At 39.7% G+C, this 27837-nt stretch overlaps 1 protein-coding gene across 12 annotated transcripts in view; it reads left to right on the top strand.

Annotated features, from left to right (window-relative positions):
• CEP128 (centrosomal protein 128) overlaps nt 1–27837 on the top strand; it is a 288826-nt gene that overhangs the window by 90765 nt on the left and 170224 nt on the right. For 11 of the 12 annotated variants that reach the window (XR_006101452.1, XR_006101450.1, XR_006101451.1 and 8 more), the window contains 3 exons: nt 5805–6155; nt 15321–15971; nt 20280–20444. Coding sequence is in view for 8 of the 12 variants with exons in the window: in XM_042445851.1 (XP_042301785.1) it covers nt 5805–6155; nt 15321–15971; nt 20280–20444 (1167 nt within the window). In the remaining 4 variants the exon portion in view is untranslated. The remainder of the gene's footprint in view (nt 1–5804; nt 6156–15320; nt 15972–20279; nt 20445–27837) is intronic. The other variant, XM_042445852.1, reaches the window with a different exon arrangement.

The raw sequence follows: 27837 nt of genomic DNA, 5'->3' as shown, positions 1-27837 counted from the left end.
CAATAAAATGCTAGCACTTGGAAAAATACTACCTTCATATTTAGAATCTAATAATTTCAGTTGTAAAATTTAAGATAGTTCAGGGGAGGGATAATCCTCTGGGATTTTTTTTTTAAGATGAAATCCGCCAGATTTTGTATTTCTGGCCACACTTATCCTATAATATACAAACCACATCACTGGAATATTCTGCAGTGTTGTGGGAATATATCTGGTGCCTGCAGTCACTCCCAAAATAATACTATCCACTAATTACTGCTTTTTGTATTCCAAGTCTAAAAGCCTAAAAATTGCTAAAAGTATTTTAAGATCAAGAAAATTCATATCCCATTCCAGAACTAATAGGTTTGACAGCTGAAAAATAGAACGTGTAGTGCCAAACCAATACTACCACACACATAAATGGGATCTTTAATAGTAAATCATCAAAATAACCTACCTGACACTATTTCAATGGATGCAGCCAGACTGCTAACTGAGACTAGTTACAGGGACTGTACAACTCCCCTGATACAACTTCAGGGGCTGCCCATCTATCTCCTGGCACAATTCAGAGTGCTAGTTATCACCTAAAGGTAAAGGGTTCTCCCTTGACAAGGTTGTGAAGTTGTGTCTGACTATAGAGGGTGATGCTCATTCCCATTACTAAGCCGAGGGAGCCAGCGTTGTCAAAGATGACTCTGTGGTTATGTGGCCAGCACGACGGCACAGAATGCTTATGTACAGAGATCTTGGAGTACCTTAAGAGACTAATCAGTTCCTGACACAGAGAGAAGAAGAAGTAGCTGGGCGGCCATTTTAAGTGCAAAACTACAGTAGAGGCTAAGTTGATTGAGCTCACTGCCAGACATTGGTGAAAAGGCCAGGTCATCAGGGGCTTTAATGTTGGTGATTACCAGAGGATTTTTTTAGGAGGAAGCCCACAGTCCTGTTCCAGTAAAGACTTAACAGTATGGACACTGACAGAACTGCTGCAGTCACCTGCAACACTTCTTGCCTACAGATGTGGAGAACTTCACATGCACCAAATGCAAGTTGGTAGCACTCTTGGAGGGGAAAGTCCAGCAGCTGGAATCTAGAGTAGCTACATTTCAGCATATTAGGGAGCAAGAGGATTTCATGGACAGAACGGAACCAACGGTCTTGGATGGGAATGACATAGAGGAAATTGCTGCGGAGGAGGAAGTCACCTCACATACACAGGAGGCAGACAGATGGAGGAATGTCACACAGAGAACTAGGCCAACAAGGGATTGTTCTGGAAGTTTGCAGCTAGAGAATCGATTTGAAGCTCTTTCCCTTATCAAGGAGGTTGAGGAAGAGCAGCATGGACAGATTACAGGGACAGAGCAGGGGAGCCTGAGAGTTCCACCAAAGGGAACAGTTGCTGCTAAGCCTTGGAGGAGGCGTGTGGTCATAGTGGGGGACTCCTTGCTGAGGGGTACAGAAGCAGTGATTTGTAGGCTTGACAAGATGTCTCAAGAGGTGTGTTGTCTCCCTGAGGCAAAGATCTGTGATGTGACAGAGAGACTGTCAAGACTGGTCAAGCCTACTGACCAATACCCCTTCCTTTTGGTCCATGTGGGAACCAATGATACTGCAAGACACAGCCTTCCAAACATTAAAAGGGATTATGAGACTCTTGGTAGGAAGCTGAAAGAAATGGATGCACAAGTTGCCATCTCGTCTCTTCTGCCAGTTGAAGGGCATGGTCCAGGAAGGGAGAGGAAAATAGCAGATGTAAACAACTGGTTCCGCCGATGGTGCCGCCGAGAACGATTTGGATTCTTTGATCATGGGCTGTGGTTCCATGAGGGGGGACTTCTGGCAACAGATGGGTTGCATCTCATGCCAGTTGGAAGAAACGTTTTTGCCAACAGTCTCAAGAATTTGATCAGGAGGGCTTTAAACTGACTTCCGTGGGGAAGGGAGACAATCCAGGTGAGTGGATTTTCTTCTACCGTACTTGTACAGCGCCCTTGCTGCTTTCATACGGTTGCTGTCTATGGTGGGGATGCAACCCTTGCTGCTTTCATACGGTTGCTGCATATGGTGGGAAAGCACCCTTGCTGCTTTCATATGGTTGCTACATATGATGGGGATGTGACTGTGGCTGTTTTTTAGCTCCCCCCACCATATGCGGCTTGGAAGTTTCAGCACCTGCCCTACAAGATGACACCCGGCGTATAAGATGACCCCCGACATTTGAGAAGATTTTCCTGGGTTAAAAAGTCTTATATGCTGGAAAATATGGTAGGGATTTTTATTTTGTAGCAGTTACCAGCTCAGAAAATTGTGGAAAAAAATAACCCAGAACTTGTACATTTCCCACATCTGCTACAGGCATAATTTCTTTATTTCTCCAGACTTTTCTTTAATTCTAAAAAGTCAGAGAGGGAGAACTATGCTTTTTTGGCATTAGTTACTTAGGCTGTGTCCCACACTCTTATTTTTAGGTGCTTTACACACAGTCCAAAGGATGTATGCCCAGTCATGTTTCATTCCCATACAGTTTGTGTGTGTGTGTGTGTGTGTGTGTGTGTGTGTATGTGTGAGTGTGTAATTCTCTTAAGCAAACATATAATCTCTAAAGTCTTTATTCATTGCCAGAATAGTGCAACATCCTTTACATATATTGGTTTTGTTGATATGTAATGTTTGCTTTCCACCAGTTTAAAAGAAGCAAGAGTTGCATCTGCTCTCCAGTTCCTGTCTTCAAGAACACACATTTCCCCTTGTTTAAGTGGCAGTTAGATCCATACCAGTTCTTTGAGATTAATGGAATTAAAGCATATTTGGTGGTTGACTATGGCAATGTGCCGTCAGTAACAAATGTGTCTTGATATTACAGGAAACCTCTGGGATTCTTTATAGTACTGAATAGAAGTGAGGCGGAGAATCAGCTGATGTGCCAAAGGTCCATATTAGTTGTTGTTAATTGCTGTCAAGTCAACTTCGACTTATAGCGACCTTATGAATGAGAGACCTCTAAGTCATCCTTTTATGAACAACCCTGCTCAGGTCTTGAAGACTCCAGGCCATGGCTTCCTTGATTTAATCAATCCACTTGGAATGTGATCTTTCTCTTTTCCTACTGCTTCTACCTTAGCAAGCTTTATTGCCTTTTCTCATGAAATATCCAGAGGACGACAGTTTCAGTTTAGCCATCGTCTTCTATAGAGAGTTCAGGTTTAATTTACTCTAGGACCCATTTATTTGTCTTTGTTAACAAATTTTGGTTAGAACTAGAGGTGATTCTGTCTCTGTATCTTGAAGCAGCTCTATTGGTATGTTATCTGTTTCTGGTGATTTATTTCTCCCAAAGTCTCTGAGTGCAGCTTCCACTTCACTTTCTAAAACTGGAGCTTTGTGTTCATATTGTTGTTCCTTCAATTAATCTTTCATTCTTTCACCTCTTTTATATAGTTCTTCTATGTGCAGAAATTGTCAAACAGTTATATTCAGAGTTCTGACTCTACATCTGTCCTTTTTTACTTTTATTTTTCGTCTGTCCATAACTGCTTGAAGAGTTTCATTGATTATCCATTGTGGCTTCTCTTTCTTTTTTGGCTATTGCATTCCTCTCTGACAATGTCCCAGGCTTCAGTCTGGAGTTCTGGCTCAGGATCATTTATGCTTAATAGTGCAAAACTATTTTTACATTATCTTTAAATTCTATAGGGATGTTCTTCAGATTCTGTTTAGGCATGATGGTTGAGTTTCTGTTTCCATCAGCTTTATTCTAATTTCTGATATTAGTAGTTCATGGTCTGTGCCACAATCCATATAGCATTTAATTTAAAACAAAATAAGGGTGAACATCTTTCTAGAATGCTTCAGTTATATGTTCCTGCATGGCAGGAAGTTGGATTTTATGGCCTTTAAGGTCCCTTGCAGCTCTAAGATGCTATGACTCCATGAACGAGAACTTCTTTCTCTTTTCTAGAAAGTTCTGTTTTGCTTTCAAAGTAGTAAAATACTTGAAATATGCATTTTGTGTAAATGTTTTATTGACATAGACCAAGGTCATTCTGATTCTAATCAGACAACAGTTGATATGTATGAATTAATTATATACCCTTCTGCTTTAAGGCAACTAATTTCAGTGAAGAATTTGATGTTTTTTGTTGTTCAAAATATTAACTACTAATAAAATAGAGTTCCAAGTTTTATTTTACACAACAAGATAAATGTCTTCAATTAATGTAACAATATTCTGTACTTTGCTTAAACCTTGAATCTTGTTTCATTAACTACTACATGGAAACATTAGTAGCATGTACAAGATCTTTTCTCATAGGCTTTTTAGAAAATAATTATTTTTAATGACCCAGAAAGGCTGATGATGCAATAATTTAGGACTGGTGTCTTTTAATATTATCACCAGATGGGAAGCTATTATAGCTGTTCAAAGGAGATAATCTAGCATAGGAGTCTTAAGGTGAGACATTTTTACACAGTTTGTAAAAGGCTGAATCTAATAATTTCTGATTGCTTTTGTCTGTGTCTCTTCGCATCTGTCAGGGTCAGAATATAAATCCATAGCCCTTAAAGGTTATGTTTAATTAATACAAATCTTCCTTTGTAATTGAACTCAACTGAGTGTATAACAGTCACTTATTGGGTATTTTGGAGAAGAAAGATTTTATAGTGTGCTTTAAGGTCTTAAGTACACGTGTACTAAAGCAGGAAAGCATGTCTTTTACACTTTAGAAAAATGTTCAAATTTAAAAAATCAGTTTTAGGCCTTAAATTATAATAACAGTAGCATCAAAAGTTTTGTTTTCATTTGTATATAACACTGAACTTTATTAGCCAGGACTGAATTGGAAAAAAAAACCTCTTGTTTTTTTTTAAAGTACTTGGATTTCTTTTGCTACAAAAACAATATTTACGTTAAAAGCACACTCTATTAAGAGGAACAGAAGAGCCATACTGGACCAGACCAAAGGCCTATATATTACAACGTTCTTTTCACATAGTGACCAACTAGTTGTCCAACAGAACCTTGCAAAAAGAACCTGAATATAGATGTACATTCTGTCTTTCATATAGTGATATATAAAAGCACTGTGCCTCTAATCCAAAGGATAATATATTGTCATCTTGTCTAGGACTAATTGATAGTTCCATTGATTTGTCTAATTTTTCTTCAGAGTCATCCTGGTTTGAAATTGCCTGGCACCAGTGCTCTGATCCAAAGGATGATACATAGGTATCTTGACTAGTATTGATAGTTCCATTAATACATCTAATTACACTTCAGAACCATCTAAGTTTGATATCTGCCAGGTACCAGCCATGCGACAGTTAAACAATGGTGTGCCTTCACCACACCACTGCCACATGCACGCACTCCATTGTTGCCTATGGGGCGCGAGCATACGTGGATTTTCCCTTACGTGGGGGGGGCAGATTTCCCGCGTAAGGAGAGGGCCCCCAGCTGCTCTAAAACAAGAGCATCCTTTTGCAGGACATAATTGTTGTGTCAAACATCAATGCTTACTACTTCTTTCGTCTTTCTGTACTCAGGATCTACAGAACCAAGCAGATGTCTGTCTTTCAAAGCTGGCATTAAAGTCTGTTCAAATAATTCCAAACACGTGAATGTTCATCTGTTTCAATTAATTATTTCATTGGAAGTAGAAAGGAAAGGTGTCTTGAATTGGCAAAGTTGTGGGTTGTTGAAAAATTGCTGTGGTTGCTCTATATGTTTGAAGGCTTTTGATTCTGATATGGCCTTAAAGATATGTTATTTTTGTAATCCCCCAGACAGTCTTTTGATCTGTTGTGATGTATTCTAGGTTTTAACCTCAGACTTGGAAAAACGGGAGAGCCAACAGCAAAAGATGCTGAGTCAGCTGAAAGAGATACAGAGTAACTACAAGGTCTGTGAGAACGAACGAAGAGCAGCAGAAGTTCAGGTTACAGAACTGTCTCAGCATTTGGAAGAGTCAACTAAGGAAGCAGAGAGGTACCTAGCTGAATTCAGACAATCTGAAGTGCTCAGGCTAGCAAATGAAAAGAAGAAGGAGGAGTTAAAACTGAAAGCTCAGGAATCTATTAGACATTGGAAGCTAAGATGTAAGAAACTGGAACATGAACTAGAAAAGCAGACTGAACTTCACAGCCAGTTGATGGAGAAGAACAATTTGGTATGGGATTTCTTTATTCTTTCCTTTCCCTTCTAGCCAACAATCCTAGCAACACTCCTCCTAGCCTGTTTCAAGATTTAAAAAAGTATACACTTGTAAAACGTGTTTACTAATTACAAATTTTAAAATTCATCATTGCTGGCCATAGTCTGAGCGGCTTCATTACATCACTGTGGGGCATGGTCCCCCCTTGCTGGGACCATGGATAGCTGGAGCAAACCAGTTATTGGTAGGTTTTTGAAGAAGGAAAAGAGATTACCTTTAATCGGTGCATCCAATAATACTTTAAAACAGAATGGCTTGGTTCAATCAGATATTTTGACCTGGTTGGAAACAAGATGCTAGACTAAACAGATATTTGATCTTATGGCTTTTTGGGAATGTTTTTACAATGTGATGGCAATTTGGTTCTTTCTTCATTACCTATACTTTTTTTGTCTGGGTGTGTGTGTGCTATGATCAACTTTTGAAGTGGCTACATTTATGTTCATGAGAGCCAGTGTGTTGTAGTGGTTTGAGTGTTCGACTAAGACTTTGGGAGACCAGGGTTCAAATCTCCTGCTCAGCCATGGAAACCCACCAAGTGACCTTGGGAAGTCACATTCTCTCAACCTCAGAGGAAGGCAAAAAACCCCAAAACCTCTGAACAAATCTTGCCCACAAAACTGAGTGAAAGGGGCTTAGAGTAACTGCAAGTTGAAAATGACTTGAATGCTCACACAACAACAAGAAGAACAACAAAATGTATGTTAAGAAGCTATTTTTAGTAGACTTTGGGCTCGAACAGACAGGCCAAAATAAAGCTGCTTTGGGTCACTTTGGAGGTATGCTGTTTAAATTACACACCCATCTTAAGAGACCAGAAGCTGCATTAAAGCCACGCTCCAGTCCTTAGGACTGGAGTGTGGCTTTGGCATGTCTTCCAGCCTCTTAGGGCACATACATCATTTAAACAGCATACCTCCAAGATAACCCAAAGCAGCTTTATTTTGGCCTGTTTGTTCAGGCCCTTTGATCACATGATTCTGGAATCTGCCTGAAACTTAAAAAAATAAAAGCATTACCACCCTCAATTAGATATTTGACTAGTTAGGACCACCCAATGTCCAAAACACCCTGCTGTAATAATCCCATTTGAGATCTCTTTAACTGCCTTGCCTCAGTACTGGAATTTCTAGTTTATTATGGCACCAGAGCTGTCTAACAGAGAAAGACAAATGTCTCACAAAACTACAATTCTCTAGCACTGAGCCAGGGCAGTTAAAGCAGTCTCAAACTGGCTTATTTCTGCAGTATGTTTTGGACCCAAATCAACTTCTTATTGATCTTGGTAGCTTCCCACTTTATGTGATATATAGATATATTGCTCCTGGTATGTTACATAGCAGAGATGTAATGCAGGCTAAGGCAATCTGATCTTCTGCAGATGTTTTAGACTACAGCTCCTATCAACCACAGTTAACTTAACACAGTTAAGAGGGAGAGAAGAACCACTGGACCTCATCCCCTTTCCCTCCACCATTACCTTCTTTTGTTTTGTTCTTTTAGATTGTAAGCCTGAGGGCAGGGAACTGTCTGATTAAAAATAATAATTGTAAGCCGCCCTGAGAGCCATTAGGCCTGAAGGGCGGGATATAAATACCTAAATAAATAAATAAATAAATAAACATGATCAGTGACCAGGGATACCTTATAGTGCTGCCTACAGCATCACTAGGATGGCTACTGCAATATATAGCAGTAGCAAGTTCATTTATATACCGCTTAACACTGCACTTAAGTACCCCTCTAAATGGTTTACAATGTGTAACCTAATTGCCCCCAACAAGTTGGGTACTCATTTTAGTGACCTCAGAAAGATGCCAGGCTGAGTTGACTCTGAGCCTCTGGCTGGTATTGAACTCACAACTTTGTGGTTTGTGAGTGAGTGGCTGCAGTACAGGCATTTAGCTACTGGGCCCAATTATATATGTTCTATATCAGGGGTAGACAACCTGCGGCCCACGGGCCGGATGTGGCCCGACGAGGCCTTGGGACCGGCCCCAGCCCAGTCCTGCCGCCGATTGCCGCCGGGGCCTTTGGGGGGCAATTGTCTATAGAAGCCTCCGAAACATGCATTTATATTAACATTTTTTAAAAATCAGCAAATTTTTTCGCATGTCCTCCATTTTTTTTAAAAAAGTGTGTTCCATTTGAAAATTTTGTCCTACATTTGTCCTGGTTTATTTATATATTTACTTTTTTAAAAAAATATTTAATTATTTATTTTTTGGCTTCGGCCCCCCAGTTGCCTGAGGGACAGCAACCCGGCCCCCGGCTCAAAAAGGTTGCCTATCCCTGTTCTATATACTATATATATGGCCAACAATATGTTCATATGATTCAATCAGCCTTTCTGTAGATGATGTTGGGAACCCTGATCCGCTTGGAATCCTCAGATGAATGTATATGTGTGATTAAGGATGTGTATGTGCACACATTCTTCTTCTACATTGTGATCTATTCAAAATAGGCCTATTGTTCAGTTATCTGGTTTAGTATTGTGTTTCCAACAGTGCTCTGCTAGATGCTTTGAGAAAACAAACTTTTACATACTCGCTATGGGAAATGATTATTTACAAACGCAAACATTTTTTCAGATAAAGTATGGCGATCTGCCCTAAAGAATAATAAAATCATAGATTAGTAATGGGCCTCATGGGCCATTGAATCTAACTTCTTCCTCCATGCATGATCTCCAAAGCATCCCAGCAGGTCCAACACTACCAAGAAGTTCTTTCAAATGTTAAACAGAAATTTACTCTCCTGGAACTTCAGACTATTAGACCTGGTCTTTACCTCTGTAGCAGCAGAGAGCAGGCCTGCCCCCTTCTCTCTGTGACAGTCCTTGAAGTATTTAAAAACTGAAATCATGACACCCCTCAGTCTTCTCTTCAAGTTGAACAAGGCCAGGTCCTTCGACCTTTCCTCATAGGTTTTATTCTTCATAACTCTTTATCATCTTGGTTGCCTTTCAACTTGTTTATGTCCTTCAAAAGAGGTGCGCAGAACTGAACACAGTATTCCAGATGAGGCACAGTGTCTCTGGACTGACATGTAAGAATTTGCATACTGGCTTTACATGTACTCATTTGCTTACTGTTTTTACAAGTTTTCAATGGCTTTGAACTGCATCTTCCCATGAAATAGCTATACAGTTTCCCTGATGACAAAATAATATCTTATGGTCACTAACAGTTCTCAGGATATAAAATGGATTAACAGCTTCAAATTATTGGGGAATATGTGCCTCACAAGCATAATAATTAGTATTTCCAAACAGGTGAACAACAACTAGTCCCTCATCACCACCCCACACATAAAAGGTCTAGCAAAGAAAGCCAGGCTAGCTTTTCTTTATTAAAAAAATCATTAAGTAGCTTTACTTATAAATGCTAATGTTTTAATAACATCTCATAGTGAGAGGTTCTACAACATGTGCTCTTCTGACATGAAGGAGAGAGAGAGAAACGAGAATGAACAACCTCAGACTAAACTCATAGAGGGTCTGGATAAAACCAGCAAACAGGAAATGACATGAGCACATACTATGCCAAAACTCTTGGAAAGACATGCAAACTAGCAACTATTAAATGTATGTATGATAAGGTTGTGTCTAACACAAATAGATTTTCCAGCACAGTGTTTAGAATTCTTTGAGAATTCCTAATCTTCCACTGTGGCTGTCTTGTTACATTCTTTGTTCACTAGCAGTACAAGATTAACACCCTAAAGTGCTCATGTTTTATAAACTTTGGTTTTGTGATTTAGTGATTTCCCCCCCAGTAATCAGGTAGAAAATTAGCATTTAAAACTAGCAATTAGTATTTCAATTAAATATACATGAATGAAGCCCAACAGGAAGGTAATCTCAAAAGACTTGAATAGGATGCAGTTTTGATGCAGTAATAAGTATGGATGGAAAATGAACAGTATGAAAATAGTAGATTAGTCCTACCCTAGAGGTAAAAACATATATGGAAGATAGGTATGGCAGATGGCCATCAGAAAACTAAAAGTTTTAAACCAGTAATTAAGTATTTCATTTCAATTTGAGAATAATCAACCAATATATGAAGAATGATTTTTGACAGCAAAAGGCCATTTACGTCCTTCAAATGCTAAAATGTAAATTATTCCAGATCTGAAAAGTAGGTGGATTTCATTGCCAGTATGGCTTATAATTAATCATTCACCTACTGTACAATCTGTCAAAAGTAAGTTCTGCTTAGTGGGATTTAAAATCTGCCTGACTAAATAAAGTATTAGTACAAATGGAACCTATAACCTGAAATAATTCTTGTATATTCAATCGTCTGAAGTGCAACATTCCATCTAGAATATAGAGAATAAAGCTAACTGTGGGTACAGAGGAGTACACTGAGTTGCTAGAATGTAAATGATTAACTGGGAAGCTATTCAATATGGCAGGAAAGAAGCTTATTAAAAGAAGATAGAAATCTTCATTTATTTACGGTACAAGTTTTATTGATTTTCTGCTCTCTTGTATACACACTTTAACACAATCAGAGAGTCTGAGTGTGCCTGGGAGGTTGAGAGTAATACTGTCAGGAAACTGAACTCTATCAAGAGTCTATATTTCTAGTAGCATCATCCAAGGTAAAATGCTCAAAGTGAAGGCACCAGACAGAGATACAGTTATCCTCTTCAGGGGTAATAGTTGCAACAGAAGAAACTGCTAATTCTAATGATGAGGTGACTGGAGCAGCTCCAGAAAAAAAAGCTGTTGGGCAGTAGCAGTAGTGGGAAGTGACATTGCCAGATGATCTCTTACAGACAGCAGCAATAGCACTTTAACTAGTGTTAGAAGAAGGCTCTGATAATCCACTTCAGAAAGTCTTTTATCTTGAAAACGTTACAATGAGAAAAACCAAAATGAAGCTAGAAGATGAGATCCTGAGGTTGGAAAATACTTTTGATGAGAAGCACTAAAGAAGTGCCACCGCTGCCCTATTCCTCACATGCACTCAAAAAGGTCGGAAGCCTTGCCATGGCACAGAGGGTAGAGAGGGGGGTCAGTACTTTAGGTAGTCCTGGGAGAGACCTTTTGCCACTCTACTCAGAGAAGGGATAGTTATTTATTGACTAAAATTTCTAGATTTATACATGAGTATATACAGTAAATGCTGAACATATATGGAAAGCAGGATTAAAGTGAAAACTGAAAGTGTGAAAAGTGGAGGATGAAACATCTATAATTTCAGTGATGCACATAGCTTTATATTACAAAACAGCAGAGACTTGGAAGGATTATTGACAAAAGTGAAGGAAGAAATTGCAAAAGCAGGGTTACTGCTGAATATTAAGAACACAAAAATAATTGCCACAGGTTTACATAATTTTAAAGTGGGTGATAAAGACATTGAGATAGTTAAGACTTTCTAACTCTTGTTTCAAATCAAAATGCAGAGTATAGTCAAGAAATCAACAGAAGAACAAGACTTGGAAGACAGCTATGGACAAACTAAATACAATCCTTACTTGTAAAGACTTGTAAAGTCTTGGAACCTCAGAATATTTATATGGGAAAATGAGCAAGCTCTTTTGTAATCTTTTAGACTATTTATTATGTGCACTCATAAATATACAAACATATACATACATATACATAATTGAATATCTACGTTACAATAATCGTCATAGTATTTCTGTTTTGTATGTAAGGACACAGAAGGTGGACAATGAACAAAGCTTACAGAAAAAGGATAAACTAATTTAAAATATGTAGCTGGAGGAAAAGTTTGCAGATATCATGGAGTGCCAAAACAAACAAACAAATGGGGCCAAGAGCAAGCCTGAACTCTTCCAAGAAACCAAAATGACTAAACTGAAATTATCATCCTTTGGACATACTATGAGAAGACTTGTGAAACAGGCACTATCCTCTACCCCGTCTCTTTAGATTGAGAGTCCTTTGCGATTTGCCAGCTAATGTGGATCCTATCTGGGGTCCTCATATCACCTTCTGGCCACCCAGGCATCCAACTTGTTATGGTGATTAAAACCAGACAGGCAGAGTTAACACCAACACTCTACTTAATTACTCTTAAATCTTGGGACCCCAGGATATTTATATGGGAAAATGAGCAAGCTCTTTTGTATTCTTTTAGACTATTTATTATGTACACTCATAAATATACAAACATATACATTCTCCTTAGGGGAAAACACAGACATGTCAATGTCCTGGTACTTTGCTTTCATTACAGTACATTACATTGGATTACATGTAAGGTGTTAACAGATTCATTACATTACAGGATATGCCAAGTAAGATGTTACACTCTCATAAAGGCCTCTCATAAAGGCCATCTCTCTGCCTCTCTCTAACAGGCTTTTTAACAGTTAATATATAGAGGAACTTTACCAACTTAAACAGTATAGCTTAGCCACTTATCCATGAAGAAATAATGTATCATCTGTTGAGGAACTATATATCTCCAAACAGGCATCTTTGAATGTAAAAGCATTTACATTCTTAATGGGCATCCACTACCGTCATAATGCACCATATATCTACTTTAGCATAGCTTTGATGAGAATAAATATCTTCTCTTTCTTACCAGCATGTGTGGACAACCAAAAAAAATTTATGGGTAGCCATGTTGGCCATATAGCAAATCCAGTAACATCCAAACAATGATACCTTTGTTGGGTCAGCCAAAACCTCTACACCACATAAAGTTTTCCTGATGCAAAACATGAACACTTCTTGAGAAATTCAGTGTTCTCTATCTACATAGGAGCCTGTGGCTTCACAAAGGAAGAAGACATGCTGGATTCCAAGGAAGCATCTTCTTTGAGATGGAAATAGACATTAAATTTTCTTGACTTTGAAAATTTATCAGTGACCGCATGGCCAAAGGGAGAGGTGCTAGCCTGCAGATAGCCCTCCCTACCATCTGAAGTAAAACCAGAAACAGAAAATGCAGGCCTATGACTAACATCTTCAATTTTTTTCTCCTGTTTGCCTGATGAAGAAGCCAGTGTGACTTCAAAAGCTTGCAACATGTATTTGTGCATTTTGGTTGGCCAAATAAAGGTATCATTGTTTGGATGTTATTAGCATGTCTGGACAGTTTATCAGTTATGAGGAATATATTTTTTAGCATTCTCATCATACAGTAAAGACTGTTAGTGCAGTCAGATTGCTATCTCCTCCTGGTTTCTTTTATTTTCTCCCTAGACTTTGCCCAGCTATCTGTTATCCTGTCAAAACAAAGGTGCTAACAGTGCCTTGTTTGGCTATCCAGTCAAAACAGAGATCTTAAATATGATGTCACTCTGGGTCCAGTTGGAGATAGTATAAAGAAACTGTGGAGAGCTAGATCTTAGCTTTTGACTGACCCCCCCCCCCCCCCAAATCTTGATTGCTTCAGCCACTGAACTTGCTAGAAGGGTGGTCAAATCTGCTCTTATCTCAATGGTGACAAAATGTAGAAACTCTCAGCTCTTGATTCACCTTTGAGTAGTTGTTCTGCCTGGTGTTAGCCAGTCTCTCTATTCCCAGTAACAGACACATACATTATTGTGATTTCTTATACTCTATAGGTTATATTCTGTATATATGTTTCCAGCCCTCAGACTTGGCAACCAAAATAGGCCTGGCCTATAACACATGACACACTGGAAAAGATGATAAAGGGCTCGAAAAGACAGGCCAAAATAAACCTGCTTTGGGCCACTTTGGAGGTATGCTGTTTAAATGGCACACCCATTTTAAGAGGCCAGAAGCTGCAGTAAAGCTGCGTTCCAGTCCTTAGGATTGGAGCATGGCTTTGACATGGCTTCTGGCCTCTTAAGACATGTGTGTCATTTAAACAGCATACCTCCAAAGAGATGCAAAGCAGCTTTATTTTGTCCTGTCTGTTTGGGCCCAAAGTTTAGTAAAGTAGAAGACAGTGGGAAAATAAGACCATATCAAAGTCAGATTGCCATAATAAAGCAACTATGACCCTGATTTTGTAATACCTGAGCAGGGCTATTAATAGTGGGGTCTCTTGGAGAGTTTGACAGTCACAGGGTTTCCATAAATCGAAGCCAGCTTGATGGTCCATAACAACAAAAACAATTGATTGGTCTGTTTACCATAATTAAAAACGAAAAACAGTAAGGAAGCACACAAAATCAATGTTAAAGCTCATTAAAAGTTGGTATATTTTGAATTATTAGTATTCTTTGTCATTTTAAATTTTTTTAAACTATAATTCACTTTGAGTGACTTCTGACATTAAGTACAACATGATCTTCTATAAATAAATAAAGTAAATAAGAAGAAATGAATGCAATGAGAATGAATGAAAAATATCAAATGCTGTTCAGTTAACCCAGCAATAGGCAACTTTGCATGTGGCAAATATATATGTGTATATATTTGCCACAGAACCCATCTGTGTTCCATTTCCAAGCAGTGGTTTTTCATGTTTAGGAGGTACTCTGGGTTCTTAAAAAGGTAAGCTACTGCATTTGTGTGTTATTATAGATCTCTGAGGCCTTTGTCTGAATAAAGGGATATAGATCACTGAATAATATAGCTAGATACAATTCAGTTCATTTTGTTTGTTTTAGGATCTAAATAGTTTCTCTGAAAGTACACACCCACAATTTCTAGGGTGGCTTTCAGGTACTATCCCACAAATGAGAGTGTTACTTTGATGAATATTACTCCTAGACATCTTGGGGTCTACATTACTGTGATTTAATATCCCTTCCCCTTTGCCATTGAGTTGTTTCAGTCATGGCTCAGTGATGAGATCTTCAGATAGTGGCAAAATACATGGAAATGTCCATTGATATTCTCTTTGGGATGATGTCCTACTTACTCAGTAGGGTTGTTTTTGGTCATTTCTCATTTCCCCGTAATACAGAGTGGGCAACCAGTGGGCCTCCAGATCTTGTTGGACATTACCTCCGATCAGCCTGCAGCAATCGCTGTTGTGACTAGGTCAGGAATATTTGGAGGGCAACAAGTTGCCTACCTCTACCATGATTAGATTCTTGGGAAGCCTTTTATCCTATCTATCTATCTATCTATCTATCTATCTATCTATCTATCTAATCCTATCTATCTAATCTATCTAACCACCTACCCCTTTTGAATTGTAGGCCCTTAAAGAAAAGGATGACTTGAAGAGTCAGCTTCTTTCTACCATGCACCAAATGGAAAGCCTTCAGAAGGAATTGACTGATGTTCTTGAGAAGAGAGCCAAACAAGAGGAGGAGTTGCATTGTAGAGAAGTAAAGCTCAATGAATCTAGATCACAACAGATAGCTCTTGAACAAGAGATTAGAGATATCAGAGAAACTGCAGATAAATTGAACAGTGAGTTGCAAAAGCAGAGCCTAACACAGAGCCAGATACAAACAGATAAACAACACTTAGAGGAGGAGCTTGCAACTATTAACATGATCCATGAAAAAGAACAAGCAAGACTGTTAGAGATGCAAGCAGTTATAAAAAACCTGAGTGGAATTCGGGCTGAGTTAACCAGCCGAGTAGCAGAAGAGGAGAAATCAAAGAAGGAGATGCACAAGACCCTGACAGAACTCCAGAAGCAACAGGAATCTAGTCAAGAGGAGATGGCTGCTGTCACTAAGCAGCTGAAGTTGGAGAGAGATGTCCACCAACATGAACTGGCAGAACTTCAGTCAGAGTTGCAGCGGGTGAAAACAAATCATGACCAGCGTGTCCAAGAGATGATGGAGTTGTTCAGTCAAGAAAAGGAGGAAGCAGCTAGTCACATTGGAATGTTGAAGGTATCTGGGGAGGATTGTTGACATTTCCCTCTTTTGGATAGCAGTCTGTGTTTTTGTGGCAGTGAAGTGGCTGAGCAAGCTGCCAATGAAGAGAGTTTCTCAATTTCTCTTGAATATGTAATCTTCAGGTTTAAAACGAGATAACAATAAGAGAAGCTGCCCAAGCACTTCTCAGATAAGTGTGGTGCGTGTGTGCCTTCAATTGTCTGTTAACTTATGGCGACTCCATCAATTTCACAAGATTTTCTTAGGCAAGAAATACTCACAGATGGTTTTTCAGTTACTTCGTCTGAAATACAGCCTACAACACCTGGTATTCATTGATCTTTAAAGATCAGACAGGATCTGGTGCCATCAGAGTATTTAGGCTGCGTAGGTGTGGTATGGTGGCTCAAACCACATGTTGTCTTTACTTGTCACTGGCCTTTTTGAGTCTTGCTTTCTTTATGAATATTGACATCTTTTTCCTTTTTGTGATAATAAGTACTCAGGAAATGCAGGAGCTATTGTTTACATAACGTATTTATTGTTTTACTTGTAACAGGAAGGGAACAAAAAGTACCCAGGTCATTAAAGCCTTGCCCATGCATGTAGAAATCTTACCCATCCATTCTTTCTACTTGTGAAATGATGCCAATATTGCCTATACTATTTTGACCATTTTGTCACAAGTATAAGGGCTAGAATCTGCCATTTAAAACAAACAAACTAAAACATCAAGGATATTCTCAGGGAGCTGAGGTGGGAGGGATTCCTTGATCTTTTCTCTGTAATAATTTCAACAGTGAGAAGATGATGGCATCATACTGTACCTGCATACAAAATGCTTTCGCAAATGAGCATTTCCTGACAGATGGGAGAAAACTTTGGTGTATGTAATAGACTGCACATGTCAGTATACAAACATGGATTGTGAGGAATTGGTTTGTTACTAGTGTGGTTTCAATGTTCAGTTGTGTGATGTGTGCCTTTTTACAAGATTTTCCAGAGATTTACAGCATGGGTGGGCAGCTGTTGTAAGGGTAGGGCTAAGGGGGTTGCATTGAAACCCCCAAAAGATTTCATCCCGTATAAAAAATAATTCAGGGGGTGGGTGCCTCAAAATACTCCCAATGCCCTCTAGGGGTGGGGGGATTTGGCCATGTTTTTAGACCCCCCCCCCCAGTCATTTGAGGGGGGCCCTTTTTTCTAAAATGAAATGACTCTGAAGTTGACTTCTGGGCCTCTTCCTGTTGTAGAAAAGGCCTGTCTTTGTCCTGCAATGGCCAGGGAGGGGTAGTGAATTTGAATTGCTACAAAACCTGCCTTGAGGGGGCAGACTTTTCTCATCCTGGTGTACAGGGTTTATTTGTTTGCTTTTATTTGCTTTTTATTATTGGCTATTGGGTCCCCTTCTTGTAGAATGAGGACTTATCGAACAGGATAAAAAAGGCTGCCTACAAATCCACAAATTTGGAGCTGACACTATAATTGCACTCCTCTCCCCCCTAAATCGTTTAAATACTTCCCTCCCTTCTTCATGTAATGAAGTGGAAGGAAAGGATTGTGTTTCAGGCGAGGATGGTGGCTTCAGAAGATAAACAGTGATTGGCTTTATTTTGAAAAATGGAGTATATGTGTGTCCCACAATATAGTCATTGCAGCAGTTTTTCTGCCATAAAGGAGGTAAGCCTTTTCCACTGTGTGCTCATATGGATCTACTGTATCATTTTCTTTGTGTAAAATGTACTTTAGTTTACCTCATGTTTTGCTCTGGCAGCCCAGCCAAGATCAGATGGTGGGATCAAGATTCTGACTGAGGTGCATTTTTGAAAGAATTTTACAAAAAACTCAGTCTGTGCTTTATAGATTATAGCAAAGCCTTTAAATGTATAGATCAGTGGTTCTCAAACTTTGGTTCTCCAGTTGCTTTGGACTGTCAGAATTGCTGTTAGTCAAGCTAGTTTGGGTGTCTGGGAGAGGAATTCCAACACACCTCAAGTGTCCTGTCTTCTAGGCCAGCCAGGAGGAGAGTACTAAACAAAGTCTGTTAGAGATGAGACAGTAGCAGATCCATTTGTAAACAGAATCTTACCAGTCAGTTACAGTTCATAGAGGTTAGGCAGTCCTAGTCAGTAGGGGAAGAAAGCCATGATGTCAGTCCAAGGAAGTGACTGGTTGCATGATCAATTTACAGTGCAAGGTCCAAAGGTCTTCACAAATCAAGAGACAGGAGTATTGCTTCTTCCTGAGAAGTCAGTTGTCAAAAATGACCTCATGAAGGAGTTGCTGGATTATTTAAGGCATGGCAGGATCTTTCAACTGTTGCCTGGTTAATGAGCATTTCCTATATAAACACTCTTAGTGTCTCAAGCCCTCCCTTTTGTCTGTGTTCCATTACAGTTGGTATTACTGAATCTGTGTCAGAGTTGTGGCTGCTGAGAAGTGTCACTGTCTCTCTGAACCACTGTCATGTCCACCTGTTCTCCTGTTTCCCTGTCTTTATCATAGTTTGTACAAGGCATGTGCCCCCCTGTCCTTCCGGTTCACTGTATGAGAGTCTGCACTTGGAACAAGGCATGACATGGAGGACCAAAGTTTGGGTACCACTGTTGTAGATCATGAAAAACTATGGCTTACTCTTAAAGAAATGGGTATCCCACAACATTTGTTTGTTCTGCTGCATAGTAGAAGAGTAAAAGGAAACAAAGTCTTATGTCCACAAACTTTATTATCTTTAAAAGCCCTTCACATTTCAGCCTTGTCACCAGTTGGCCTTCTTCAGGGCTATTACCAGAAATTTCTGGAGTTGTGTGTTGAACTTTCAACTAAGTAGACAGTATAAGTATTAGCTTCCTTTTAATACTCAGTGTTCACTTTGTTGAGAGTGCAGATGAAATTCCAGAATGCCCCCGGATCGGCTGGAAGAGGCTCTGGGGCTGCCGGAAGGAGCATGGAAAAAAGCATTCCTTGCTGGTGGTCCATTTGGAACCATGAAGGCATCCCACTTTCAGAGTGGACTGTGCTGTCACTCTGGTCTCCAGCCAATTGGGGACTGATCGGGGCTGGAGCGGCCAGAGGCCATTCCAGGCTACCAGTCTGCTTCTCAGTTAACAAAGCAGATGTGTTCCTAGGTTTTACTTCTTTAACAGAAGCTTTGGTACTGGTAGTAGAAATAACTTGTACAGAATAGGGATAGGTTCCTGCTGCACAGAAAAAAGAACATTTCAACATGTTTCAGCAATTTTTTAAATTGAAAACTAACATCATGCTTATGTGAAATGAAACAAACAGGTTAAGTAAGGCTTGCATGAGTAACAAAACATTTTGGACCTTCTAGACTCCAGAGACTACTGAAAGCTTATTCCAAAGTGAACCCTGGGGTAATTTTTTCTCTCAACAGCCTCAATTTTTCTTATGATTTTCATCTTGTAGATCACTATTTTTCGACATGCCATAGTAGCTGTTGAAGCAAACCAATATGTTCTCTTCTTTTTTGGTTTTGCTTTTCACACATGGTTGGTATTCTGGAGGCAACTGTTTACCTTGCCTGTTGTATATAAGCACACACAACTACAGCAGGATCACCTGCAGAACAGTTCCATTCTTTCCCAGGAGAAGCTTAATTGCTGCAATCCAACTGTGAAAGTGTGCTTTCTTCAGGCCTCCTTCACCATCCTCCCAATGCAAATGCTGTATCAGTAACAATAACAATAACAAACCACCTTCCAGCTATACAGGCGACAAGAAGACTGGGGGCTTGGCTGGACTGGACTGTAAAAAGACTTTGTAAAAAGGAGCTTCTTTGTCAGAGACTGCGGTGGGGTACAGACCGCCAGAAAGAGGAGCCTCCCCAGCGCCTCTCTTTGCTCCGCAGGAGCGCCGCAACAACCAAATTGCACAGCACTCCTGCAGAGCAAAAAAGGAATGCTCGGAAGCAGCTCCTTTTTCTGGCACTGCTGTAACGCAGCAAAACGCCAGAGATGTTGCGATGGCATCACAGCTGCGCCCCCTGTTTGGAAGCGGCGCAGCTGCGACATCATTGTTATGCACCCGGTCTGGTGGGCGCGCAGCAGCTGCGGCGTCCTCGTCACGTGCGAGGATTGCTGGGCGTGTGGGTGCTCCGACCACCAGGCAGCCCTTGCACGTGACAAGGGCGCCGCAAAGGCCCGTCTGTTCTGGGCTTTGGTTAACTGAGTTCTCCCTTAAGCAAACTTAATCTTTGAAATAAATAATGTGTATACTATATTTTTATTTATAAATCCTTGAAATAAATAAATAGACAAATAAATAAATACTTCTGTTCTTTGTTTTGCATATATTCAATAGGCAGAACTTGTAGAAGAAAGAAATTTAGTAAAAGCTCATCGTCGACAGGTGGAAAAAATGAAGATTGAATGTGATAAGCTGACAGAAGAGCTAACCCAGAAAGAAGAAGAAAATGTAAAATGTAGGCGAAAATACCAGCTAATGAAACAGGAACTGGATGAAAGGGTAAATGAAACACTCCAATCTTAAGGGGCAGTATAGGAGAAACTTTTTCAGGCACCAATCTACTACATCAGATTCATTTCTAATTTTGTTCAGTGTGTGTCTTCTGATGTCTTTCTCCCTCTTCCCTCACTTTTTGCTTTGCTTGGATGCGGTACAGAGCGCCAGGAAGAGGCAGCTGGCAGATGCCTCTCTTTGCTGCATAGCCATGCTGCAGCAACCCAATTGCGCGGCTATGCAAAAAAAAGGATCACTAAAAAGCAGCTCCTTTTTGCACCGTTGCAAACAGCTGGCGGCAGTGCGAGCATGTCCATCTGGAGGCTGCGCAGCAGTGACATCATCGCTACACATGCCGTCTATTTGGCGCCATGCAGCGAGGATGCCCTCATCACATGCAAGGGGAGTGTGGGCAGGGTGCCCCTCGTGTGTGACGAGGGCATCCTTCAGGGCCTGTCTCTACCAGGCCTCAGTTTCCTCCCTTCTTTTTAAAAATGTGAAGGCCAAAAGACAAAGAAAACAGGGTGAAACACCATCTGAAGTTCTGCTGTACTAGATGAGGATTGGTAGTCTAGCAAATAGAAATGAACTAAATTTAGAAATATCAGTATTTACTCAAATCTAGTGTATCTCTTGAGTAGGCCTGTAGATGAGAATTGCATTCACCAATTTTTGTGAAAGCTCTGTTAGACTAGTATGCAAAGAAATTGAAAGAAAGAGACTGGTAACATGAACTTTTGTAGACTTGCCCCTAATTTCTCAGATGCATGAGGTGAAGTGGAGAGTCCAGAGACAGACCTATACAGCTCCCTTTGCATACTGATAGTCCAGATTAACATGGCTATGTTTTTGAATTCTATTAGACTAGGTGAGTTAAGTGGTGATAGAAGAAGATACTACATCAGTATTTCATATTGAGTGATAGCATTCTACAAGCAGATTTTCTCCAAATATTTGGCAGTCCATTAGCTTTAGAAAATGATCTGAAACAATCTGTTCATACAATTCCTTTGATTGTGAGTTTCTGCATGGCAGGAGGTTGGATTGGATGGCTCTTGTGGTCTCTTCCAACTCTATGTTTCTATGATTTCTTCTGCAGAACTAGAGAAGCCAAAATAGGCCCTAAATGTGATCTAATTCATGTGTTCTTTGCTGGCACAGCATTTTTTTATCCTGATGATTACTTTTATATTGGTCTCTATGTAGATAGTGTGGTTCTTGGCACAAGGGGTGTTTGCCAGCGGATACCTGAGCAACACAGAAAATAGTATTAGCTAAATTGAAACAGGTATGGAGAGGTATAAGCCAGAGGATGCACTGCACTGTTCAGCTTTGCATGACATTTCAAAAAATAAGAAGTCATGAGACCAACATTTTCTCATGAGAAATAATCTCTTTCCCATGTGGTTCTAGAAGTGGAGGAGAGAAACCTGCTTCTGCACAATAAAGATTCCTTTGTTTAAACTTTTGCTCTACAAACTTATTGAGTTTCACCTGGGGGAGGGAGAGGGACACAACACCCTGATCAATCTTTGTTGGCCTGTAGGTTAATGCCTTGATGCACCTTTGGCTTCCCTCAGTTTGGCATCCACACTACTCCATAACATCTGCTATGAAAATTTTGAGCAAAGCACTCTACCTTCTTTTAATATGCTGTAGGTTAATCCTGTAATGTGAAGCATTCAAAGATATCATCCCTTAGGAAATTGCTTATAGTGGTCTGTGTTCTCCAGTCCATTAGAGAACTAAAATGTTGCTTAAAACTTTGGATTGGAAGTAAAAGTCATGCTGGTGCATTTGAGTCATTTCCAAAAACTTTCATGACCAAAGCTGTGTTTGGATTTGTGCTTTTTGATGACAAGCATCTTGATTACTCGTCTTGCTGCATGGACAAAATTAAAGAATATGAGAACACAGATCTGACTTTTACAAAATCAAAATATTTTTTGGTTCAAATGAGCCATGATTGGATCCATTCTGTTGTGTTCTTTGGATGTGATCAGAGCCAGCTGCTCAGGGCTAACTCTTTTATAATGTCAAACTTAAATCCATCAAATAGGAAAATGTCAAACCAGTGGTCATTTGTTATCTGAGCTCTACATTCTGGATTCATTTTGCTTGAGAACTGATTATAACTTACCGGTATACATCAGATGTATTTTCATTGCATCCCTAAAAGCGAGGGCAGTGAATCCAGGAAGAATCAATCTTCTACACCGTTCAAGCAATTATACAAGATAAAGGGATTTACCTACCACATGGAATTTTCTATGCTAAACAAAAGGAAAGAATTTAGACTATCTACAGTGTCAAACAACTCTTTTACTAGCACCAAGCCTAAAGCCACCCAACAAAATTGTCAGGCTCAAGGACTGTTCTTTTATGGAACCTTTCTTGTTTCCCTACCCTCTATATTATGCAATTCTATAGTGATCGTCATGATTTTTGTTCCTGCCCTCTGTGGCTCAATACTAGAGAAATTTATAGATAAGTTTGTTGCTGACTGTTAGTCATGAAATCTCCAAGTTCTGAGATAGTATGTTCCTCAGAAAAGCAACAGTACATCAGGGCTGTGGTCTTCATGTCCTGCTTGGGGCTTTGGAAAGCATCCCCCTGGTCAGTGTAGAAAGCAGGATGCTGGACTAAATGGACCTTTGGTCTGAATCATCAAGATAGTTCTTCAGTTTCTTCTTCTTTGTTCACCTATGCCTGTGTATATGCACCATCTGCTTTTGTTTATCAGTGGTATACTTGCTTGTGTTTTTATATATTGTTCGTTCTTCAGGTATGAGGATAAAGTGGTGACACCCCATGGTGTGAACTGGAGCTTTATCTACCGGTGTTGGTGTGTTGGCGAGATATGTGTCTATTTTTTAAAATTACCCACTACATTTTGTGTCCCACATTGTCCTCCCAGCAATCCTGTTAGCCAAAGCTGAATAAGCATGACTGGCCCAACGTCACCTAGTCAATTTCATGGCTCAGTTGGGGTACTCAGTATATGTGGTTTCTCATTATAATATATATGTCCAAAACATGATTGTTTTCCAGATGCTTGCACTATGATTGGCATGTCATAAAACTCTACTGTATAAAAGAGTTAAGATGAAAGATGTAGCTACTCTATATTCTAGGCAGAACCACTAGATTAACTAGCCTAGCTTATTATTCGCTACCTGATGTACCCATTACTGGTTCAAGAACTATGGATATGAATAGTGGGGTTAAAAATATCTATGTGTTAGTAATATGTTAGTAAAAAGATCAAGTGTTGAGCTTGTTGTTTTGTGCATTTATGTTGTGCCCAACTTAAGGCAACCCTAAAGTGAAGCTATCATGGGGGTTTCTTGGCAAGATTTATTCAGAGATGGTGTCTCATTAATAACGATGATGATAATAATAATACAATATTTATTTGTATCCCGCCTCTCCCTTTTGAGGATCGAGGCGGGTAACAGCAAGAATTAAAACAAATACAGAAAATAATGACAGAAAAACATTCCCCAAACCCCCACCACCACCACCACCATTCGACCCACCCTCCTTTTAATACAAATTTACAACAATAAAATCCATATAACTACAGAAACAATTAAAAGCAGTTTAACAAAAGTGGCAATACCTAGGGGCCAGATCAAATGGGCAATTAATTCTGATCTGGGCAGAGGTCGGTCTGGGAAGGCCCGCCTTCCTCTTAAGTTGAGATAATGTGACTTGCCTAAGGTCACTCAGTGGCTGAATGGGAATTAAACCCAGACTCCTAGTCCAACACTCAAACCACTGTACTACTTCTCTTACACCATGCTGGCTCTCTTCCATGACAGCATCTTTTTTAGTAATGTTAGTAAAATATTTGTGAAAAATCAGCTGTAGAGCAGCCATTTTATATTAGGTGCTAGAAACATAATTTGTATTATTAGAATCTCTTGTGATAATGAATATAATGAGTCTGCAATATTGAATTATGAAAACTCATGTATATTAAAAGAATAATGGGCAAGTCTTATAAATATGACAGATAAAGTCAACCTTGGAAGGAAGCAGGTACTTGGTTTCCTGTGTCAGGTAAATGTGAGCTTTGGGTCTAGGCATAGTCTCACTGTAGATATAGAAGACATCAGTCACTGCTTCACTTTCTTCATCTAGGAGGTAGTGACAGTCTATGGTTGCTGTTAGAGTCTCTGTGCTTTGTCCAAGTTTATTTGTGATGGATTTTTGTGGATTTTTCAGGCTATGTGGCCATGTTCTATAAGAGTTTATTCCTGACGTTTCGCTAGCATCTGTGGCTGGCATCTTCAGAGAGTGCTTGATTGATTGATTGATTGAAATTTTATTTCTATACCGCCGTTCCCACGATCACGGCGGTTTACAAACAATACAATACAATACAGATTAAAAAGAAAACAGATTTAACAATGAAAAAATACCCTAGTTAAAACCAGACATAGCTATACATCGTTAAAATCCATCATAAAATCAGTTAAAAATTACTAATCAATCTAAAAATACAGTACAATACACGATACACAGGGGAAAAACAATCAGGACATGTAAGGGAAATCTTGACAAAATAAATGAGTCTTCAGGTTCTTGAACGACTCCAGGGAGGGGGCTAAGCGGAGCTCCTCAGGGAGAGCGTTCCAAGATTGCGGGGCCGCAACAGAAAATGCCCTTTGCGCCGTTAGTACAAATCTTGTCTTGGGAACGCTCAAAAGATTTTTCCCACCTGACCTGAGTGTGCGGGGCGGATTGTATGGGGAGAGGCGGTCCTCCAAGTACTCTGGGCCCAAGCCATTTAGGGCTTTATAGGTAACAACCAACACCTTGTATTGGGCCCGGAAGCGAATTGGCAGCCAATGCAGATCTTTCAATATCGGTGTTATGTGGCTGGCCCTGGAGCTACCAGTGACCAGCCTAGCGGCCATATTTTGCTAACCCAGAAGAGAGCGGGTATACATATACTGTGTGACCCTGTGTGGGGAGGAGTGATTCCCATGTTAATCTTTGTATTGTTCTGTTGTTGATGGCCTCAGGTTAGGAGGATATGCAAAAGACGATTAGTGTCTGCTAACTGGTGATCATTGTTTGCTGGGAAAGCCTCTGACCCTGAGTGGGTTCTCATTTGCATTTGCTGAGTCCTGGTCTTTCCTGTTGAAGTTGTCCAGGTGTTTGTGGATTTCAGTGGCTTTCCTGTGCATTCTGACCTGATAGTTGTTGCTGTGATCCAGAATTTCAGTGTTTTCCAACAGCATTTTGTGCCCAGGATGCTTTGTAATGTGTTCTGCTACTGCTGATTTTTCTGGCTGACCCAGTCTGCAGTGTCTCTCATGTTCTTTTGATTCATGTTTGGACACTGTGTTTGGTGGTCCCTATTACTTGTGATGCTTCTTTTGTACTGCAGATTAAAAGGAAGAAAAATCTGCTCTCAGAAGCAGCAGCAGCCAGGTAAATGAGAAAGATTTGGGATTGGATGAGTGGCACCTAACTCAATTCAAGTTGGCTTGGCTCAGGCCTAGGTATTTCTAGAATTATTTAATAAATACTTTAACTGTGTCTGAAATGAAGATTCCCAGTTCTGTCAGAAATCAAAAGTTCAGATCTATTAACTTACAGAAAAAGTACAAGGACGAACAAAGAGATCAGTGGGACCCATACGAGGTTCCAAAAGGTGGATGAAAGCCAGGTTTCACCACAATTAACATGTTTACTGTTAAAGTCCTCATTCCTTTATTTCTGGGTTACTGCAGCCATGCAGAGTCTTAGATCAATATAATTTTACTTTTAAGCAGAGCAGGCTATCAGCAAACACTATACTAGTTATTAAAGAATTCATGTCCCCTCACAAATGCAGAAAGGCATACTCCTGCTAGGAGTGTCAGGTCCCTTCTATTTCAACCACTATATAGTATTATTATGCTGGTATGTCACCATTAAGATGGTGCTTGAGTGCTAAAGAAAGTTTTTCCAAAGTGGAAAATTTAACAATGGGGAATTAACTGGAAGAGGGCCAGCCTCAGTTAGGCAGGCTTAGGTAGCAATAGTAGCACACAGGCCATCCCAGTATTGTTGTTCTTTAGTTTGCCTCTATGTCTTTCAGATCTGGCAAGGAGACGAGAGCTGCTGATGCTCTCTGTAAATTATTCCATGTAGCAAGTAAGCAGAAAGCAAATCATACCCAACTTCAAGATTTATCCAAAAGCAAGATGATTTAATTGTACACTTCAGTGCTGAATAGCAGCTTTCACCCAAGATGAGAAGTGTCCCAATCATGACAGCTTAGTTTAAAGCATCAACATATAGTGAGCAGAAGACACTAAGAGCAATCTTATCCCTGAGTTATGTAGGACAGGATTCCTGCAATACTTCTAATGCAGAAGATAAATAATTAAGATGGTTTGGGATGTAGTAAATAAGAGCAGGAGCTTAATCAAAATCATAAGCTACCTCTGATTTAAATCACACTAATTGAGCCAGGGCAACACTATGCCTATGAAACAGGAGTAGATAGGATAAAACATTCCCAGTGAAATCAAGAGGATGCCACAAAACATTGTCATCTATCTTTCTATCTCTGTCCTAATAGCTTAATAAGTTAGAGAGCTAGTGTGGGGTGGTTAGACTCTAAACAGAAGTATCCAAAGAAAGATGAAACTCATTGTGTGACCTTGGGCTTTGTGTGACACTCTTTATCAACCTGACCTAACAGAGTTGTTGTGGATCTGGAAGTTCCATGACTAATAACCAACAGCAGAGCTGTTGTCTACTATGAGAAAAGAAATGCGACTCATTTCCACTCTTCTTGAACTTTTGGCAGAGCGCCTCATATTCTGTAGTTGGCATCTGCACTCATCATTGTTGACTTGTTTGGGTCATAAAATTTCAAAGCAGGAACAGTTGACATTAAGCACTGACATCTTTAGTTGGTTAGGCTTGCAACTGGGAAAACAGAAGTTTGAATTCTGGTCTTTGAATTATTCTTTTTGAAAACAATATTCAGAGAAATCAAATTGCCATCACTTTTTTGTTGTTATTTGTGTAGTGTTGGCAGAGCAATTCTATCAAATGTGGCATATAGATATACCTCTGGTTTACTTGTTTACTCCAAGATTGACTTTGGTTTGATGAGGCAGCAGCTGAAAAAGTATTCCACTCCTTGTGTACATGTGTACAGCTGTTGGGTTTTTACCCATCTAAAGAGATTCTAACATCAGGACACATCTTACCAATCAGTATGTTTTTGGTGGCATACATTGAATCACTACTTGTGTAACCTGCATTGCACCCACCCTTGAAGAAGTATGTTTGTGAATTATACTGTAATTTCTTTCATTCTGAGAAGTACAGAGTTTTAGAGAAGATTGTAGTATGTTTAATATGAGTTTTGAACTCTTTTTCTTGC

This window comes from Sceloporus undulatus, chromosome 1 (genome assembly GCF_019175285.1).
Source record: "Sceloporus undulatus isolate JIND9_A2432 ecotype Alabama chromosome 1, SceUnd_v1.1, whole genome shotgun sequence".
Classification (NCBI taxonomy): domain Eukaryota; kingdom Metazoa; phylum Chordata; class Lepidosauria; order Squamata; family Phrynosomatidae; genus Sceloporus; species Sceloporus undulatus.
The sequence above is the reverse complement of the archived record's forward strand: the minus strand, read 5'-3'. Positions and strand labels throughout refer to the sequence as shown.